Source organism: Diceros bicornis, chromosome 1 (genome assembly GCF_020826845.1).
Source record: "Diceros bicornis minor isolate mBicDic1 chromosome 1, mDicBic1.mat.cur, whole genome shotgun sequence".
Classification (NCBI taxonomy): domain Eukaryota; kingdom Metazoa; phylum Chordata; class Mammalia; order Perissodactyla; family Rhinocerotidae; genus Diceros; species Diceros bicornis.
Window position 1 is genome coordinate 1,572,620 of NC_080740.1, and position 16,027 is coordinate 1,588,646.

Below are 16,027 nucleotides of genomic sequence, written 5' to 3' on the forward strand. Positions count from 1 at the left end.
GTCAATCTTCCTCTTTTTGTTGAGGAAGATTAGCCCTGAGCTAACATCTGTGCCAATCTTCTTCTATTTTGTATATGGGATGCTGCCACAGCATGGCCTGATGAGTGGTGCGCCAGGATTCGAACCTGCGAACCTCGGGCCACCAAAGCAAAGCATGTGAACTTAACCACTATGCCACTGGGCTGGCCCCTGCCTTTTCATTTTTTAATGAGAGAAATCTAACTTGTAATTTTCCTGTATGGAAATCCATACCTCACCCTCAACTCCCCTTTTTTAACTTTTTCTGTTCGTGAAGTTTATTCCAGCTTTTAGTTGTATTGTAACTGATAACTTTCTTCAGAGTGTATATTCTGTATAGTTTTCAAGTTAGCTTATTCTTATGTCTAGCATTTTCTTATCCTTTTTGGCCTCAGTAGCACGTTTGGCTTATGTATATATTTTATTCTTAAATACCTTTGTAGAATCATACTTGATTGTACATAGGTTATACTTAAGTTAAATGTAATTTGTTTTCCCAATTGTTAGCCTATACTGGCATGTGTTCACCAGCATCATAACCTTATTAGAACTTCCTTGGTGTTTCACTGCCATAAGAGCTTTGCAGGGTTGGAACATTTGAATGGCACTAACTACTTTCTCTTCCAGGTAATTTATTAGAAATATTAGGTAAGATTAATCATTAATCTAGATCTTTCAGAGAACTCACGATAGGTACTTTCATACCCTGTTATTCTCTATAAATATCCAGGTTTATATTAGTTTTAAACTTCCTAATTCAGAATCCAGATCTTTGCCAGTTATTAAAATATTTCCCCGGAAACCTTAAGAGAGCTGTTCAGGTTGTCTTGGGAGCTGGCTACTCTATCGAATGTTAAGACCTTGTCTGTCTCTGACTTGGCCGATAGAAATGGGTTATATTGAGATCTTTATGACGCTGGCTGTGAGTAAACCCTTTTCTGTGAATTGATAGGCATGTGGTGGGAGAACAGTCTCAAGCTTTCAAACCTGCTCATGAACCAGAAGGACCAGGGTTGTTGTAACCTTTGTATATTTGTTCATGCTTCAGAGCTAGTTGAAGGCATTTGTTTAAAGTGCCATTATGAAAGCCATCTTCAAATACTGGCATTTTTTTTATTTGGATCTAGTTATTTCTCTGAAAATTACTTAAAGTAGCATGAAACCACACACCACACACCAGATCAATGAATGAAGGTAAAAAAAGATGAATATTGTTGTAAAACTACTCCCCAGGCTATACAGAAAATGGAAGTTATAAAAGCTTTTATGTTCTTCCTTTCATGTCAGCATGTGTGGTTTTATTTTACATACTTGGTTTTATAGCCAGTTTATGTATAGTCCTTTGAACATAGAATTGGTTTATGCCCGAAATTGATTTAACAGCTTGTTAAATTCCTTGTTACATCAACAAGGAATTCTGATTTTGGTTCTTCAGCATGATTTGTACTTCATTCTAGACATGAACATAAAACATGTGTTCCCGGTCCAGCACAATTGATAAGAAGGCAATTCCAAAAGGCTAAGCCAAATTTGGGAAGAGCACATGGTGGGAAAGAAGCACCAGGTATAGAAAGAGACGGAGCAGATCAGAGCAAGGCCAAGAAACTGGAAGATAATCTGCTGCAGCAGGGAGACTCTGACGCCCAGCTCCTTCAGAAAGTAAGTCTGAAAAAAATAATTTTTATCAGTGGGCTCTATTTTGTCAGGATCATGAAGGAGAGCATTAAAAGAATAGTTTTGCCTTTTGTACTATAACTATTTTCATGAAAATTGAGTGACTTTCTAATATTATAAAAATTTAGTACCCAGTCAATTCTGTGTGTGTGTAAACCTAGAGCTTTAGGCACAACTACCAAACTAAATTACCATAGAGATTGTTTCCATGGTAATATTAGCTGTTTCTTCTTAAATTTAAGGAAAAAGCTGAGTTTCTGACATCTCTGGAGGTTTCAGCAAGAAAAGATTGTGTAGGTTCCAAAGAGGCTAGTTTGGCCGAAAAAGATGCTCAATCATCAAGAAATGTTGGGGAGAATTCTATATCTTCAATTGTTGAAGAGCAGCATCTCAGTAAACTAACAAGGTAAAGTTTTATTTAACAAATACTCTCAGAGTAAGAAATAAAAATAAAGCAAAATAAGCCAGAAAGAGAAAGACAAACACTGCATGATTTCAGTCACATGTGGAAGATAAACCAACACACGGACACAGAAAACTTTTTTGGTGGTTACCAGGGGCAAGGGCGTGGGGGTGGGCACAAGGGGTGAAGGATGCATTTATGTGGTGACTGACAAACAATAATGTATAGCAAAAATTTCACAATAAAAAAAAAATTCTCATCACAAGAAAAGAAATAAAAATAACATTCTTTATGGATGTCCTACCTTACTGATAGAGTAGAAAGATGGTTTGTTAACAGAAGTATAGATTGTTTTTTATTGACAGGTCTGTTTCTTTCCCACTTTTGATTTTTATTTACTAAAATTTACTTTTTTCTGATCTTCTTAGGAAGATTTTTATTTCCTACATTTAAAATTTCTGGCTGTCAGGTATATTAGACATGAGCAGAAGCCTGACCAACGAGTAGTATGTGTTACCTAAATAATTAGGGTGCTGAATCGAGTGGAGTCACAGACACAAGTGAAGGGTACCCTTCTTCCACAGTTTTCAAGGAAAGTGGAAGGGAACCTAAGTTCTGAAAAACAACGTTGTTCTGATGAATCTTCCGCCTTCCCTGTTTTGACCTAATCTGTTCACCCAGCAGGATAAACCAGCATCACTTTTTGATCCCATATTCTGTGTTTATCAGCCCAGTATCTTTATCCCTTGTTCTAATGATTTCCAGTCTTGCATTTCTTTGCCACTTAAATAGCAATGGAAAAAATGGCCCAGAATTAAAAACTTACTATGAAAAATTTGTAGGTAGATAACTAAGAATTAACTCTGAATGAGAAACTAAGTAGTAGTAACAGTAAATTCCTTTCTTCTGTTCACAGTGTAAGTTTTTGACAGAGTGGGTAGTGGGAGTTTTCATTTTAATGGCTTGAACTGGGATTTCACTCTAAAAGTGTGGTTTCCATTAAAATTATCCTTGTGCGTGTAATGACGGTATTGTTATTTTGATTAAACATCCAGCTGTCCACTGTTAAGAGAGTCAGAGTACTCTAAGATTGCTCTGGATCAAAGAACAGCTGTCTCTTCTGCCTCTGAGTGTTTCAAAGGGCGTAGTGAAAGGAGAATGCGTCGGAAGATCAAACCAAATGTCACCAAAGGGCGCGGATCAAAACGAACTCGGAGTAAGACCTCTAGGAAGGTACCTAGAGCTTCCAGGGCCACGCTGGTGACTCTTCGGGCTTCCCAGGAGGAAGACGAAGATGACGCCGAAGACTTTGAGTGTGACTATGAGGAAGAAAGCTGTCATCTCGCTCCGGAGGAAGTCAACAAAGCTCCAGTGTTTGTCCCTGTGGGTCTCAGGTCTCCCGAGCCTGTCTCTGCTCAGATCGAGGAAACCATGGAAGAGGTATTTTGTTTGTTTGAATCCCTGGAACTTTATTTCACTTGTTTTTTTCCTTTAGTGGATTATTATTTCTTCTCTTAGTGATTGTTAGGATTTGAGAAAGTTCATTCTCTGAACAACCTCTACCAGATGTAATTTGTTGGGGGCCTGGTGGATAGCCAGCCTAAGGCATCAATAGAAGTCGGCTTGAATGATCTGCGATTACTCAGCCCCTACCGCCCAGGCCCAGCACAAAGTGATCAGCGTAAGAGTAAGGACAGAAATCTGATTTCACTCGTATCTGGAGGCTGCTTAATCTACTTTCTGATTGTTTTTTTAATTTTGGTAGATGTTTTCTTTTACCTTTTTGTGGTAGGCTCAGGCTGAGCTCTGGTTGGTAGAGAAGGTAAAAGGGACACATTCCTTTTTTTTGTTTTTTTAATTGTGGTAAAATACACATAAAATGTACTGTTAGCCATTTTTAAGTGTACAGTTCAGTGGCATTAAGTAAATTCATGTTGTTGTGCTGCACCATCACCACCACCCATCCACAGAGCTTTTCATCTTGCAAAACTAGAACTCTGTATCCGTTAACCAGTAATTCCCCATTCTCCCTCCCCTCCAGCCTGTGGCGACCACCTTTTTGCTTTGGTCTCTATGACTTTACTCTGGGTTACCTCATGTAAGTGGAATCACACAGTATTTGTTCTTTTTGTGACTGGCTTATTTCACTTAGTGTAATGTTTTCAAGGTTCATCTATGTTGTAGCATATGTTAGAATGTCCTTTTTAAGGCCGAATAATATTCCGTTGTGTATATACACCACATTTTTTGAATCTATTCGTCTGCCAATGGACACTTGGTTGCTTCCACCTTTTGACTGTTGCAATGAATGCTGCTATGAAGGTGGGGGAAGGGTGTACAAACATCTCTTCTAATCCCTGCTTTCAACTCTTTTGGGGATATATCTAGAAGTGGAATTGTGGGTCATCTATTTTTAATTTTTTGAGCAACTGCCATACTGTTTTCCGTAGCAGCTGCATCATTTTACGTTCCCAAATAATAGTGTACGAGGGTTCCAGTTTCTCCACATCCTTACCAACACTTGTTATTTTCTGGTTTTTGGTTAATAGCCATCCTAATGGATGTGAGATGGAGGAACATTGTTACTTCAACTTACTTTATTATAAAAGCTCCTTACTACTTTGCCTGTTGGTCTATTATTCCATCTGTATAGCTTCAAAGTTTTCTTTCTGCCTTAATTTGCAGTAACTTGTTTTGCTTATAGAGCAGCATATCTGAATCAGTTTTGTAGTAAGCATTCATGATAGTTTCTGAGTCGTTTGAAACAGAATCAGGAGTTAACTGGATAGTAGTGATGATAATAAGAAAAGAAGTAGGAAACATAAAATAATTCAGGTATGTTAAGTTAACCGAGAGTTAATGGCCTACTGAATCTGTAAATTCACATTTATGAATGGAAATCCAAGCTCACCTTTATTGGCTATTAATAATCACATGCTAGATGTTATAAAGTTAATCAGTTAGAATGGTTGAAGCTAAATAAAAATGATGCAAAATGAAGTTGTTTCTTATAACTGAAAGTTCAAAGTAAATATAGTGAGCTTAAGTTTTAGTTGAAACTAAGAAAATAAATACAAAAGGAAAGTTAATTTTGTGTAAGGACAGCTGGTTGACACTGCATGAGAATTCATTTGCTGTATGTTTTGTATTTTACAGATTTCTTTGGGTGAAAGGCAAATTGCTAGTGAAAACTAGTGTCAGGAATAAATTTGTGAAAATCAGGTTCCAGAATATATCCCTGAATTAAGACAGAATGCCTTCGTAAATAGTGTTGATAAGAATTGAGCAACGAAAGATGATATTCCTTATAGCCAGCTTACTAAATCAGGGAAATTCATTTATACGTTAGAAAATGTTTCCTTTAAAAAAGCATTGAAATACAATGGCATGTTATTAAATCATAAAGGGATCTAATGTATTGATACGTGCTACAACATGAACCTTGAAAACATCATGCTAAGTGAAAGAAACTAGTTACCAAAAAATCACGTATTATATGATTCCATTCATATGATATGTCCAAAATAGGAGAAATCTCTAGAGACAGAAAGTAGAGTAATGGTTGCTTAGGGGTTTGGAGATGAGGGATGAAGGGAGTGGTAAGTAAAGGGTGTGCGATTTCTTTTTTGAAGTGATGAAAGTGTTCTAAAAGTGAGTGTTGATGGTTGCACATATCTGTGTATATTCCAAAAAACACTGAATTATATGCTTTAATGGGTGAATTGTGTGGAATGTAAATTATATCTCAATAAAGCTGTTAAAAAAATAAAGCTTTGAAAAGGTATAGTGCTTAAAGAACCAACTTTCGATTATCTAGGATATCCTCATTTTCCACCCCGTCCCAACTCCTCAGAAAATATTTTGTCTTTTCAAATCACTTGAACTTTTTAATTCACCCCAAGCCTATAGGATATTAGCAAAGATTTTTCTCTAATGTTTGCGTCTGAGAAAACAGACACAGAACACTCTGGTGTTACTATAATAAATGTATCTTGAAGGCAGATTTTTAAACTTGACTCTTTACTCAGTTTCTGCTGAGTCATACAGTCTTTTACATTCATCTGTCTGTTAATAAGGGAATGGGAGCCAAACTGTCTTGTATAGGATCTGGGAGATAAATCTTAGTCCTTTTAGCCCCAAGATTATAGGGATGTTTGACCAATAAGACTGCCAAATGAAGAGTAGATGTGAGCAAACCCATTTTTTACATGGCCATTGCTGTGGCTATCAGCATACAGGTTTTGGGGTTGTGGGAGAGGGTGGTTGCCTTGGTGGGGGTTGGGTGGTGATAAATCCTTTTAAGTGCTTTCAACTCATCTATTGTAGCACTTAGAACAGTGTATAGTTAGTTGATTACACGTCTGTTTTTCTTAGCTTGTGAGTCCCTTGAGGGCAGGGACCACATTTGTCTTATTCAGCTTTGTCTCCTTGTACCTGTAGCCCTCGAGTTTCGAGGAAGCACTCAATAAATGTTAACAGACGAGTGAGAGAAGTTATGGGAAAGTAAGAACAAAGTGCGAATAATGGAAAGTGAGATGCTGGTGGGTACTAAGAAGATTAGCCTTGGAAATTTTGCTTACGGTTTGTAAGAATCACAGACCCCTCAAAAACCTTAAATATTTTACTTTTGCCAAGTTGATGTCAATCAGTTTAAGAATTACTGTATTTCAGTTTTTTAATCATGTATGAATGTGGATTATTTCTTCAGTTTAACATTTTATTTTACTCATTTGTTTTGTTTTGCTGTGTATAGTATGCCAGAATGAAATAATGAAACTTTTCATTTTGACAGCTTGAAATAACCGTGAATGTCCCAGATGTCGGATGCATAGCTGTTGTTGAACATCAGCTCTTAAACACAGATGCAACTACTCAGGAAATGGAACAAGAAGGAAATTTGAACGCGTTATCTGTTGTAAGCATCCATTTTAGTATGTTTTGTCTTAAATTATTTGTTTACTTTCAAAAGACTGGAAGTTTATTTTGAAAGCTTTAGGTTTACAGGCAGTTCTTAGCTGATTTTTACCATGTAGAGAGTTGTAAGCGTGAATAGTGGAAACTAGTGAAAAATCCATAGGTTTTTTTATTTGACTTGAAAAGCATTGATTTTTATGTGTGGGCATGGTTCTTAATGTTCTCATAGACTAGGTTACCCTTCTACTTTCGTGAAATCTGTACTGAATATAAATTATTTAAATATGTTGAGTTGTGTTTTGTTTGGCGCTCACTCTTTCTTATTTGGTTGGTATTTATCTTGTTTTTGCAAGTGATGACTTGGAATTATAACTATTTTTAACAACTTTGGTAAGATACAATTCATACCCCACACAATTCACACATTTAAAGTGTACAATTCAGGGCCAGCCCCGTGGCTTAGAGGTTAAGTGCTCGCGCTCCACTGCCGGTGGCCCGGGTTCAGATCCCGGGCGTGCACTGACGCACCGCTTCTCTGGCCATGCTGAGGCCGAGTCCCACATGCAGCAACTAGAAGGATGTACAACTATGACATACAACTATCTACTGGGGCTTTGGGGAAAATAAATAAATAAATAAAATTATTTTAAAAAAAAAGTGTACAATTCAGTGGTTTTTAGTATATTTACAGAGAAGTGCAAATGTCATCACTGTCAATTTTAGAACATTTTCATTGCCTCAAAGAGAAACCCCATGCCCATTAGCACTTGCTCCTCATTTCCTCCCAACCCTCCCCAGGCCTAGGCAACCCCTCATGGACTTTCTGTCTCTATAGATTTTTCTGTTCTGGACATTTCATATACGTGGACACATACAGTGTGGTCTTTTGTGTCTGGCTTCTTTCACTTAGCATAATGTTTTCAGGGTTCAGCGATGTTGTACTGTGTATCAGTGCTTCATTTCTTTTTTTTTTTTGGTGAGAAAGATTGGCTCTGAGCTAATGTCTGTTACCAGTCTTCCTCTTTTTGCTGAGAAAGATTGTCCCTGAGCTAGCATCCATGCCCATCCTCCTCTATTTGTACGTGGGATGCCGCCACAGCACAGCTCGATGAGCGGTGCTTAGGTCCGTGCCTGAGATCCAAACCTGTGAACCCTGGGCTGCCGAAGTGGAGCGTGTGAACTTAATCACTACACCACCGAGCCGACCCCAGTACTTCATTTCTTTTTGTGGTCAAATCATATTGCATATGGATATACTACATTTTGTTAATCCGTTCATCTATTTACAGACATTTAGGTTGTTTCCATCTTTTGGCTATTATAAATAATACTGCTGTAAACATTTGTGTACAACGTTCTGTATGGACATATGTTTTCATTTCTCTTGGGTACTTTCCTAGGAGTGTAGTTGCCGGGTCATATGGTAAGTCTATTTAATCATTTGGGAAACTAGCAGACTGTTTCCAAAGCTGCTGCACCATTTTACATTCACAGCAGCAGTGCATGAGGGTTCCAGTTTCTTCACATCCCTGCCAACATTTGTTATTTGACTTTTTGGATCTAGCCATTCTATTGGGTGTGAAATGGTACCTTATTATGGTTTTGATTTGCATTCCATAATGATTAATGATGTTGAGCATCTTTTCATGTGCTTATTGGCCATTTTTATATCTTCTTTGGAGAGATGTCTATTCAGAGCCTTTGCCCATTTTTTTGTTCTTGGTCTGTCTTTTTATAATTGAATTGTAAGAATTTTTTATATGTTCTGGATATGAATCCCTTATCAGATATATGGTTTGCAAATATTTTTTCCCATTCTATGAGTTATCTTTTCATTTTCTTGATGGTTCCTTTTAAAGCCAGAAGTTTTTAATTTTGGTGAAGACCAATTTATCTGTTTTTTTTCTTTTGTTGCTCGTTCTTTTGTTGTCATGTTTAAGAATCGTTTGCCAAAGCCAAAGTCCTGAAGGTTTACTCCTATTTTACTTCTAAAAGTTTTATAGTTTTTACTGTAGTTTTACACTTAAGTCTTTAATCCATCTTTAGTTAATTTTTGCGTATGGTGTGGGGTTACGGTCCTACTTGGTTCCTTTGCGTATGACCGTCCAGTTTCGCACCACTTATTTGAAAAGGTTGTTCTTTCTCCTGCTGAATAGTCTTGTACTCTTATCACAAGTCAGTTGGCCATAGATGCCTGGCTTATTTCTGGACTCTCAATTCTATTCCGTTGATCTAGACATTCATCCTTGTGCCGAGATGCTCGATTGATTACTGTACCTTGATAGTAAGTTTTGGAATTGGGAAATGTAAGTCATCCTACTTTATTCTTTTTTCAGGATGGTTTTGACTATTGTGGGTCCTTTGCAATTCCATATGAATTTTAAAATCAACTTGTCAGTTTCTGCAAAGATGTCAGCTGGAAGTCTGACTGGGATTGCATTGAATATGTAGATCAGTTTGGGGGGAGGTATTGCCATTTTAACAATGTTGAATCTTCCAGTCCACGATCATGGGATGTTTTCTCATTTATTTAGATCTTCTTTGATTCTTTTAAACAGTGTTTTATAGTTTTTGGAGTATAAGCTTTGCACTCCCTTTGTTAAATTTATTTTCAAGTATGTTGTTATTTTTGATGCTTTGGTGAACGGAATTCTTTTCCTAATCTCCTTTTTCGGATTGTTTATTGCAAGTGTATAGAAATACAGTCGATTTTTGTGTATTGGTCTTGTATCCTGCAACGGTGCTGAACTCATGTATTGGTTCTAATAGTTTTTAGTGATTCCCTAGGATTTTCTACATTTAAGATCATGGCGTGTGTGAATAGAGATAGTTTTACTTCTGCCTTTCCGTGTTAGTTTCCTAGGGCTGCTATAACAAAGTGCCACGAGCTAGAGGGCTTAAATCTACGGAAAGTTATTCTCGCAAGTTCTGGAGGATGGCGTTCCAAAATCCAGGTGCTGCCAGTGATGGTTCCTTCTGGAGTCTCGAAGGGGGAAACCATCCCAGGCCTCTCTCCTCCTCCTGGCAATTGCTGGCTGGCAGTCCTTATCCTTTCTTAGCTTGTGACAGCACAGTTCTAGCCTCTGCCTCCGTTGCCACATGGTGTTCTCCGTGTGTGTGTGTGTGTGTGTGTGTGTGTGTGTGTGTGTGTGTGTGTCTCTCTCTCTCTGCCTCCGTTGCCGCATGGTGTTCTCCGTGTGTGTGTGTGTGTTACGGCCAACCCTAGTGTAGTGTAGTGTGTGTGTGTGTGTGTTAGGGCCAACCCTAATCCAGCATAACCTCATCTTAACTTGATTGTATCTGAAAGACCCTATTTCCACATAAGGTCACATTCATAGTACTGGGGTTTAGGACAATCTGGGTGTCTTTTATTTCTTTGGTTTGCCTAATTGCCCTGGCTAGAACCTTCAGTACAGTATTGAAGAAAAGTGGCAAGAGTGGACATTCTTGTCTCGTTCCTGGTCTTAGGGGAAAGCATCCAGTCTTTCACCATTAAGTTTGGTGTTAGCTGTGGTTTTTTCATAGAAGCCATTTATTAAATTGAAGAAGTTCCATTCTATCCCTAGATTGTGTGAGTATTTTATTATGAAAGGGTGTTGGAATTTGTCATATGCTTTCTCTGCATCTATTGAGATGATCATGTGGTTTTTGTTTTTTATTGTATTGATATATGATGTATTACATTGATTGAATTTTGGATGTTAAATCAAAAATTGCATCCCTGGGATAAATCCTGCTTGATCATGGCATATAATTTTTCTGTTGCTGGATTCAGTTTGTTAGTATTTTATTGAGGATTCTTGTGTCCATATTCATAAAGATCATTGGTCTATTATGAATCTAACACCAGATTCTTGTGGTGTCAGGGGCTGAAGTCCTGCTCGTCCAAGGAAAAAAGTGCTCCAGCTGGGATCTGCAGGGAGAAGGGTCTGTGTTCTTGGCTGCAGCAGTCTGAGATGGAGTCTCTGCCTCGCTGACTTGGGAGGAAGTGGGGAGAGAGCAGCCTTAGTTCAGATACCATAGACTCTCGCTTTTGTTACTGAATTTTCATCAGTTTTCTTGAATAGGTGTTTCTGTATCTTATGCCCTTAGGACCATTTCCAGAGGCCTTAAATGGTTGTTTTTTAATGAATTTCGCCAGTTTCACTGGGGGACAGGGTCAGTGGAGCTCCTCGTGCTGTCATGCTGGACATCGATCCTGTAACTTCTTAACCTATTAAAATCCACTTCAATTTTAAGTCATTTGGTAGGGTAAACGATCTGCAGTATTCTTCAGACCTTGGTTTCCATTGGTCAAAACTAGTGGCAGATATGATTCAAGTTGAAGGATTATGAAAGTGGAGAAGTAAATTTTGACTGTGATCATATTGCACGTTGCAAATTTGCATATAATACAAGGAAAAGGTAAAATAAGGAGCAAGAGACAAAAGAATTTGGCTTTTAAATTGTTTCTGTTCTTGTTTATGAAATTTTATGAATAATTATAAATTAAGGGGAAAAATCGTTTCCACTCCATTGTAATCAAAAACATAGAAAGACCTGTAAAATGTAGTGCGTTTTGAGATACAGAACAATATATTTGGGAAAATACATAAGATATTAACTTATCTTTTTTTCTTTCAGGAAATGACCACAGGTGAACATACCCCAGATGAAACAGGTAACTGTTAATAAGGAAACTGCTAAAACTATTTGGTTAGTACAATCGCAGAGAGTTAGTGGTGTGCTTCTTAGTAAATGAGTCAGCTTGCAGGAGAGTTGAACAGGAAGATTCAGCTGTTGACTGTGTTACCTCCTTGAGAAGCTTGGAGTCTTGGAATGTTACCTTAGAAAGTGAGTTGAGTTAAATGTTTAATAAAGAAGTATTTATTTCTTCTGCACGGGTGTATTTTCTTTGAAAGCATTAAGTTGTTTAATGGGAGGGAGGCATTTTCCATGAGTAACAGCCAACAATTGATGATTTCGTTATTTGTAGTATATAAGCTGGACAGAACACTACCCTGGTAAGGGATTAGTGGTACAGAGGATACTGAAATTTGTTACTAGAGGATAAACACCTGAGTTAAAAGTCTTTTCTAAGTGAACAAATTTCCAGATTCATTCTTCTGTTTTAATGTTGCTATATTTTCTCACAAGGTATCAACGATGGAAGCACCGAAGCTGCCATAACTTTACTTACAATGGGAGATTTAGTGCTGCAGTCGGAGATCAGTACAGAACAGAGTAAAGGTAAGAATGAAAGATAAATCCTACAAAAAAAGAAACCTTTAAAATCCAACTTCTAAGAGATTGTACCCACACTTGAGTAATAAGTGAATACCTGCCTTTTACATTTGAAGTTGGCATCACTTTGTTGTTTTTCTAGAAAGGGTAATAATATGTGCATTGATCCATCCAACTAGCCCCTTTAGATATAGGGGCCACCATTTCGACCACTTGGTTTATTATTCATGGAATAATTTGTGTATGTGGAATAGTTAATCTAGTGACTCTTCTACCTTTATCATCATAAACATCATTGGTTAACTGAGCTCAGTGATTAGTGATCACTTTATACATGTTCTTTAGCAAAGGAGCTGCTGCTTTGGATAGTCTTCACAATTAAGTGACAGTCGAATCAGGATGAGGGTCAACAGCAGTCATTGAGATAATTTAGACTGTTCTGTTAGTTTGGATTGAGCCAAAAGATATGTCAACCCAGATTTTTAATATTTTAGGCTGACCTTATAGAGAAGCCATGGTCTTTACTATCTAAGTATTGTCTACTTTAAGTACATTAAACGGATAATTATGTTAATTATACTCCTGTTAATTATTTTGACTGGTGATGAGTGGCCTGCCATTTATTTTAGGTGTTAGACTTTCAGGCCCATAACTGTTGATTTATCAGGAGAGTCTCTAATGTGTGTTCCCTGTAGGGCTCCTTTCTCAGTGGCAGAGCATTGCATGGAGCCTGTCACAAATCTCTAGAACATAAAATACAGGTTTTAAAAATTGTAAATGAAGGTGATCCTATCTTGAAATTCATTTGAGGTGGTGTAGTTACTGAAAGTAACAAAAAGATTCATTTTTACTTATAATAGCACAAAAATTTCAGTCTATAAGAATTATTAAACTTAGAACAGGTCAAATCTCTGGCATGAAATATGAGATCATAAATTTAAATTTGGAGCCAAAAAGAGAAAACTTTAAAAATAGTATAGAATTTTACAGTTGCTGAATGTTGAAGGGTTTGTTTTATTTGAACATCTATTTGTATTGAGTCCGTTTTAATTTTCTGTTTTTCTTCTGTGATAGGAGTATGTGTACTTCCTGATGTTCATTCAAAGGATAAAAGCCATCTTCCTTTTAGCCCAGATAATGTAGATCATAGAATTGTTTGTGAATGTCAGCAGCTTCCTTCACCTATCAGTAGCACATCTCCTCCATCATTAGAAGAAAACAAGATTGTATTGGAGGAACAAAGTACTAAAGAAGAAAGTGGTTTAATGGAGAAAGTGGAGGAAAACGCCGTGTTGGCCAGGTTTATTTTGCTTTATTAAGCTATTATTTCTTTTGAGTTTTACTAAAAAATAAATTATAGTATTCAATTAATATATTCTGGGGCTGGCCTGGTGGCATAGTGGTTAAGTTCACACATTCCGCTTCGGCGGCCTGGAGTTCTCCAGTTCACATCCTGGGCATGGACCTACTCACCGCTCATCAAGCCCTGCTGAGGTGGCATCCCACGTAGAAGAGCTACAACTACAGTGTGATATACAACTATATACTGGGGCTTTGGGGAGGAAAAAGAAAAAGAGGAAGATTGGCAACAGATGTTAGCACAGGGCCAATCTTCCTCAAAAAAAAAATTGAAAAAAATGTATAATATATTTAACCAACCGTCAACTTAATTAATAGCTTAGAATAATATTTACATAAATGTAAAGTAGACAGTACTAATTTCTCACCCTTTAAAGTAAGATGGGGGCCGGCCCCATGGCTTAGCGGTTAAGTGCACGCGCTCTGCTACTGGCGGCCCGGGTCCGGATCCCGGGCGCGCACCGATGCACCGCTTCTCCGGCCATGCTGAGGCCGCGTCCCACATATAGCAACTAGAAAGATGTGCAGCTATGACATGCAACTATCTACTGGGGCTTTGGGGGAAAAAAAGGAGGAGGATTGGCAATAGATGTTAGCTCAGAGCCGGTCTTCCTCAGCAAAAAAAGAGGAAGATTAGCATGGATGTTAACTCAGGGCTGATCTTCCTCACAAAAAAATAAATAAATAAAGTAAGATGGGCTGTTTTGATTTTAGTTTAATGGTTTGCATATTAAAATTAGAGCAATATGTGTATCTTTGAGTCTTTAATGAAGTAGTTTTATGTAAATGTAGTCTTTGTTTGACAAACGTTGTCCAGATCCTTCCCTTCTCAAGACTTTTAGTAACATTACTACCATGTAATTTTAGCATCAAGAGATAAAGGAACACTTATAGACAATGTGGTACCTGAGAAGGTGGCACATAACTGTGTCTGTGCTAGATAGAATGTATCAATGGGAGAGAGAATTCTTACACGGTTGGTAAATTTCTCTCTTCCCATCTGTCTTTTTCTAGGAATACAACTTCTGAAGTGACCAATAATTTGAGAATGAGAAGTAGATTTGCCGAGACTAAACCAGATCTTAAGATTTTAGGGACCAATAGGTTTGGTGCTTATCAGGAAGTTCCCAGTTTGCTTGTAACTAAAGCAGAAGAAGTGGACGTTCAAAGAGGTAAATTTTATCGTTCCTTTACAGTTACAAAATTACTTTGACACAAGAAATTGCATTATCATTTCAAATGGAATATTCAGTTGTTAAAATTATTTTATCTTACTGTTAAAAAGTTTCAAACATAACAAAAAGTAGAATGAGCTATAAAATAAACACTCATAAATCCATGTACTAATTTCAGTAATTATTACCATTTTGCTCTATGTACACGATCAGACTTTCTCTTCATATATATTCTTTTCTGTGTGTGTGTGTATGCATGAATACTCAAGCAGACCTTTCTTAGAAAGGTATACATGCATGTGGCAAAAAATAAGACAGTGCCCAAAAGGCGTAAAATTTTCCTCCTTCCCTCCTTCCTTGGTTCGCAGCCCCCTAATTCCACTTCTAGGGTAAACTGCTGCTAACAGTTTTTATTGTAGACTTCCAGAAATGTTTTATACACATGAGCATGTATATGAGGGTGTGAGTGTGTACACACATCCATCCATATATACATATACACACACACACACACACACACACATACTATACATGTATATTCCTTTCAGAAAGAACAAAAATATATGCATACATACTGTATCATATACACTGTTCAGCACTTTTTAAAATAACAGTTTTATTGAGATAATTCATACACGATACCATTCACCCATTTATGGTGTTTGTATATTCACCAAGTTGTGTAACCGTCACCATTAGCAGTCACTCCACATTTCCCCCGACCCTTCCCAGCCCCAGGCAACCTCTAATCTACTTTCTGTCTCTATAGATTTGTCTATTGTGGACATTTCTTATAAGTGAACTCATATAATATGTGGTCTTTTGTTTGGCTTCTTTCGCTTAGCGTGTTTTCACGGTTCATCCGTGTTGTATTATGTATCAAATACTTCATTTCTTTTTCTTTCTGAATAATATCCCATTGTATAGATATGCTACAGTTTGTTTATCCATTCATTTGTTGATGGGCATTTGAGTTGTTGTCTTTTGGCTATTATAAATCATGCTGCTAAGAATGTTCATGTATAAGTTTTTGTGTGGAAATGTTTTCATTTCTCTTGGGTTTATACCTACAAGTGGAATTGCTGGGTCATATGGTAATTCTGTGTTTGACCTTTTGATCAACTGCCAGACTGTTTTAAAAGTGGCTGCAACATTTTGTATAGTCACCGACATGCTGTGAGAGTTTCAGTTTCTCCACATCCTCCCAGACACTAGTTATTTATTTATTTATTTTTTTTGTGAGGAAGATCGGCCCTGAGCT

The 16,027-nt window shown here is 37.4% G+C and overlaps 1 protein-coding gene across 1 annotated transcript in view; it reads left to right on the forward strand.

The window, feature by feature from the left end:
* The window catches only part of BDP1 (B double prime 1, subunit of RNA polymerase III transcription initiation factor IIIB), an 87,761-nt gene that overhangs the window by 52,197 nt on the left and 19,537 nt on the right, over positions 1–16,027 (forward strand). Inside the window, exons 23-30 of the mRNA XM_058558216.1 lie at positions 1,476–1,677; positions 1,935–2,098; positions 3,151–3,535; positions 6,888–7,010; positions 11,633–11,669; positions 12,146–12,238; positions 13,307–13,532; positions 14,606–14,763. Of these exons, the coding sequence (XP_058414199.1) occupies positions 1,476–1,677; positions 1,935–2,098; positions 3,151–3,535; positions 6,888–7,010; positions 11,633–11,669; positions 12,146–12,238; positions 13,307–13,532; positions 14,606–14,763 (1,388 nt within the window). The remainder of the gene's footprint in view (positions 1–1,475; positions 1,678–1,934; positions 2,099–3,150; positions 3,536–6,887; positions 7,011–11,632; positions 11,670–12,145; positions 12,239–13,306; positions 13,533–14,605; positions 14,764–16,027) is intronic.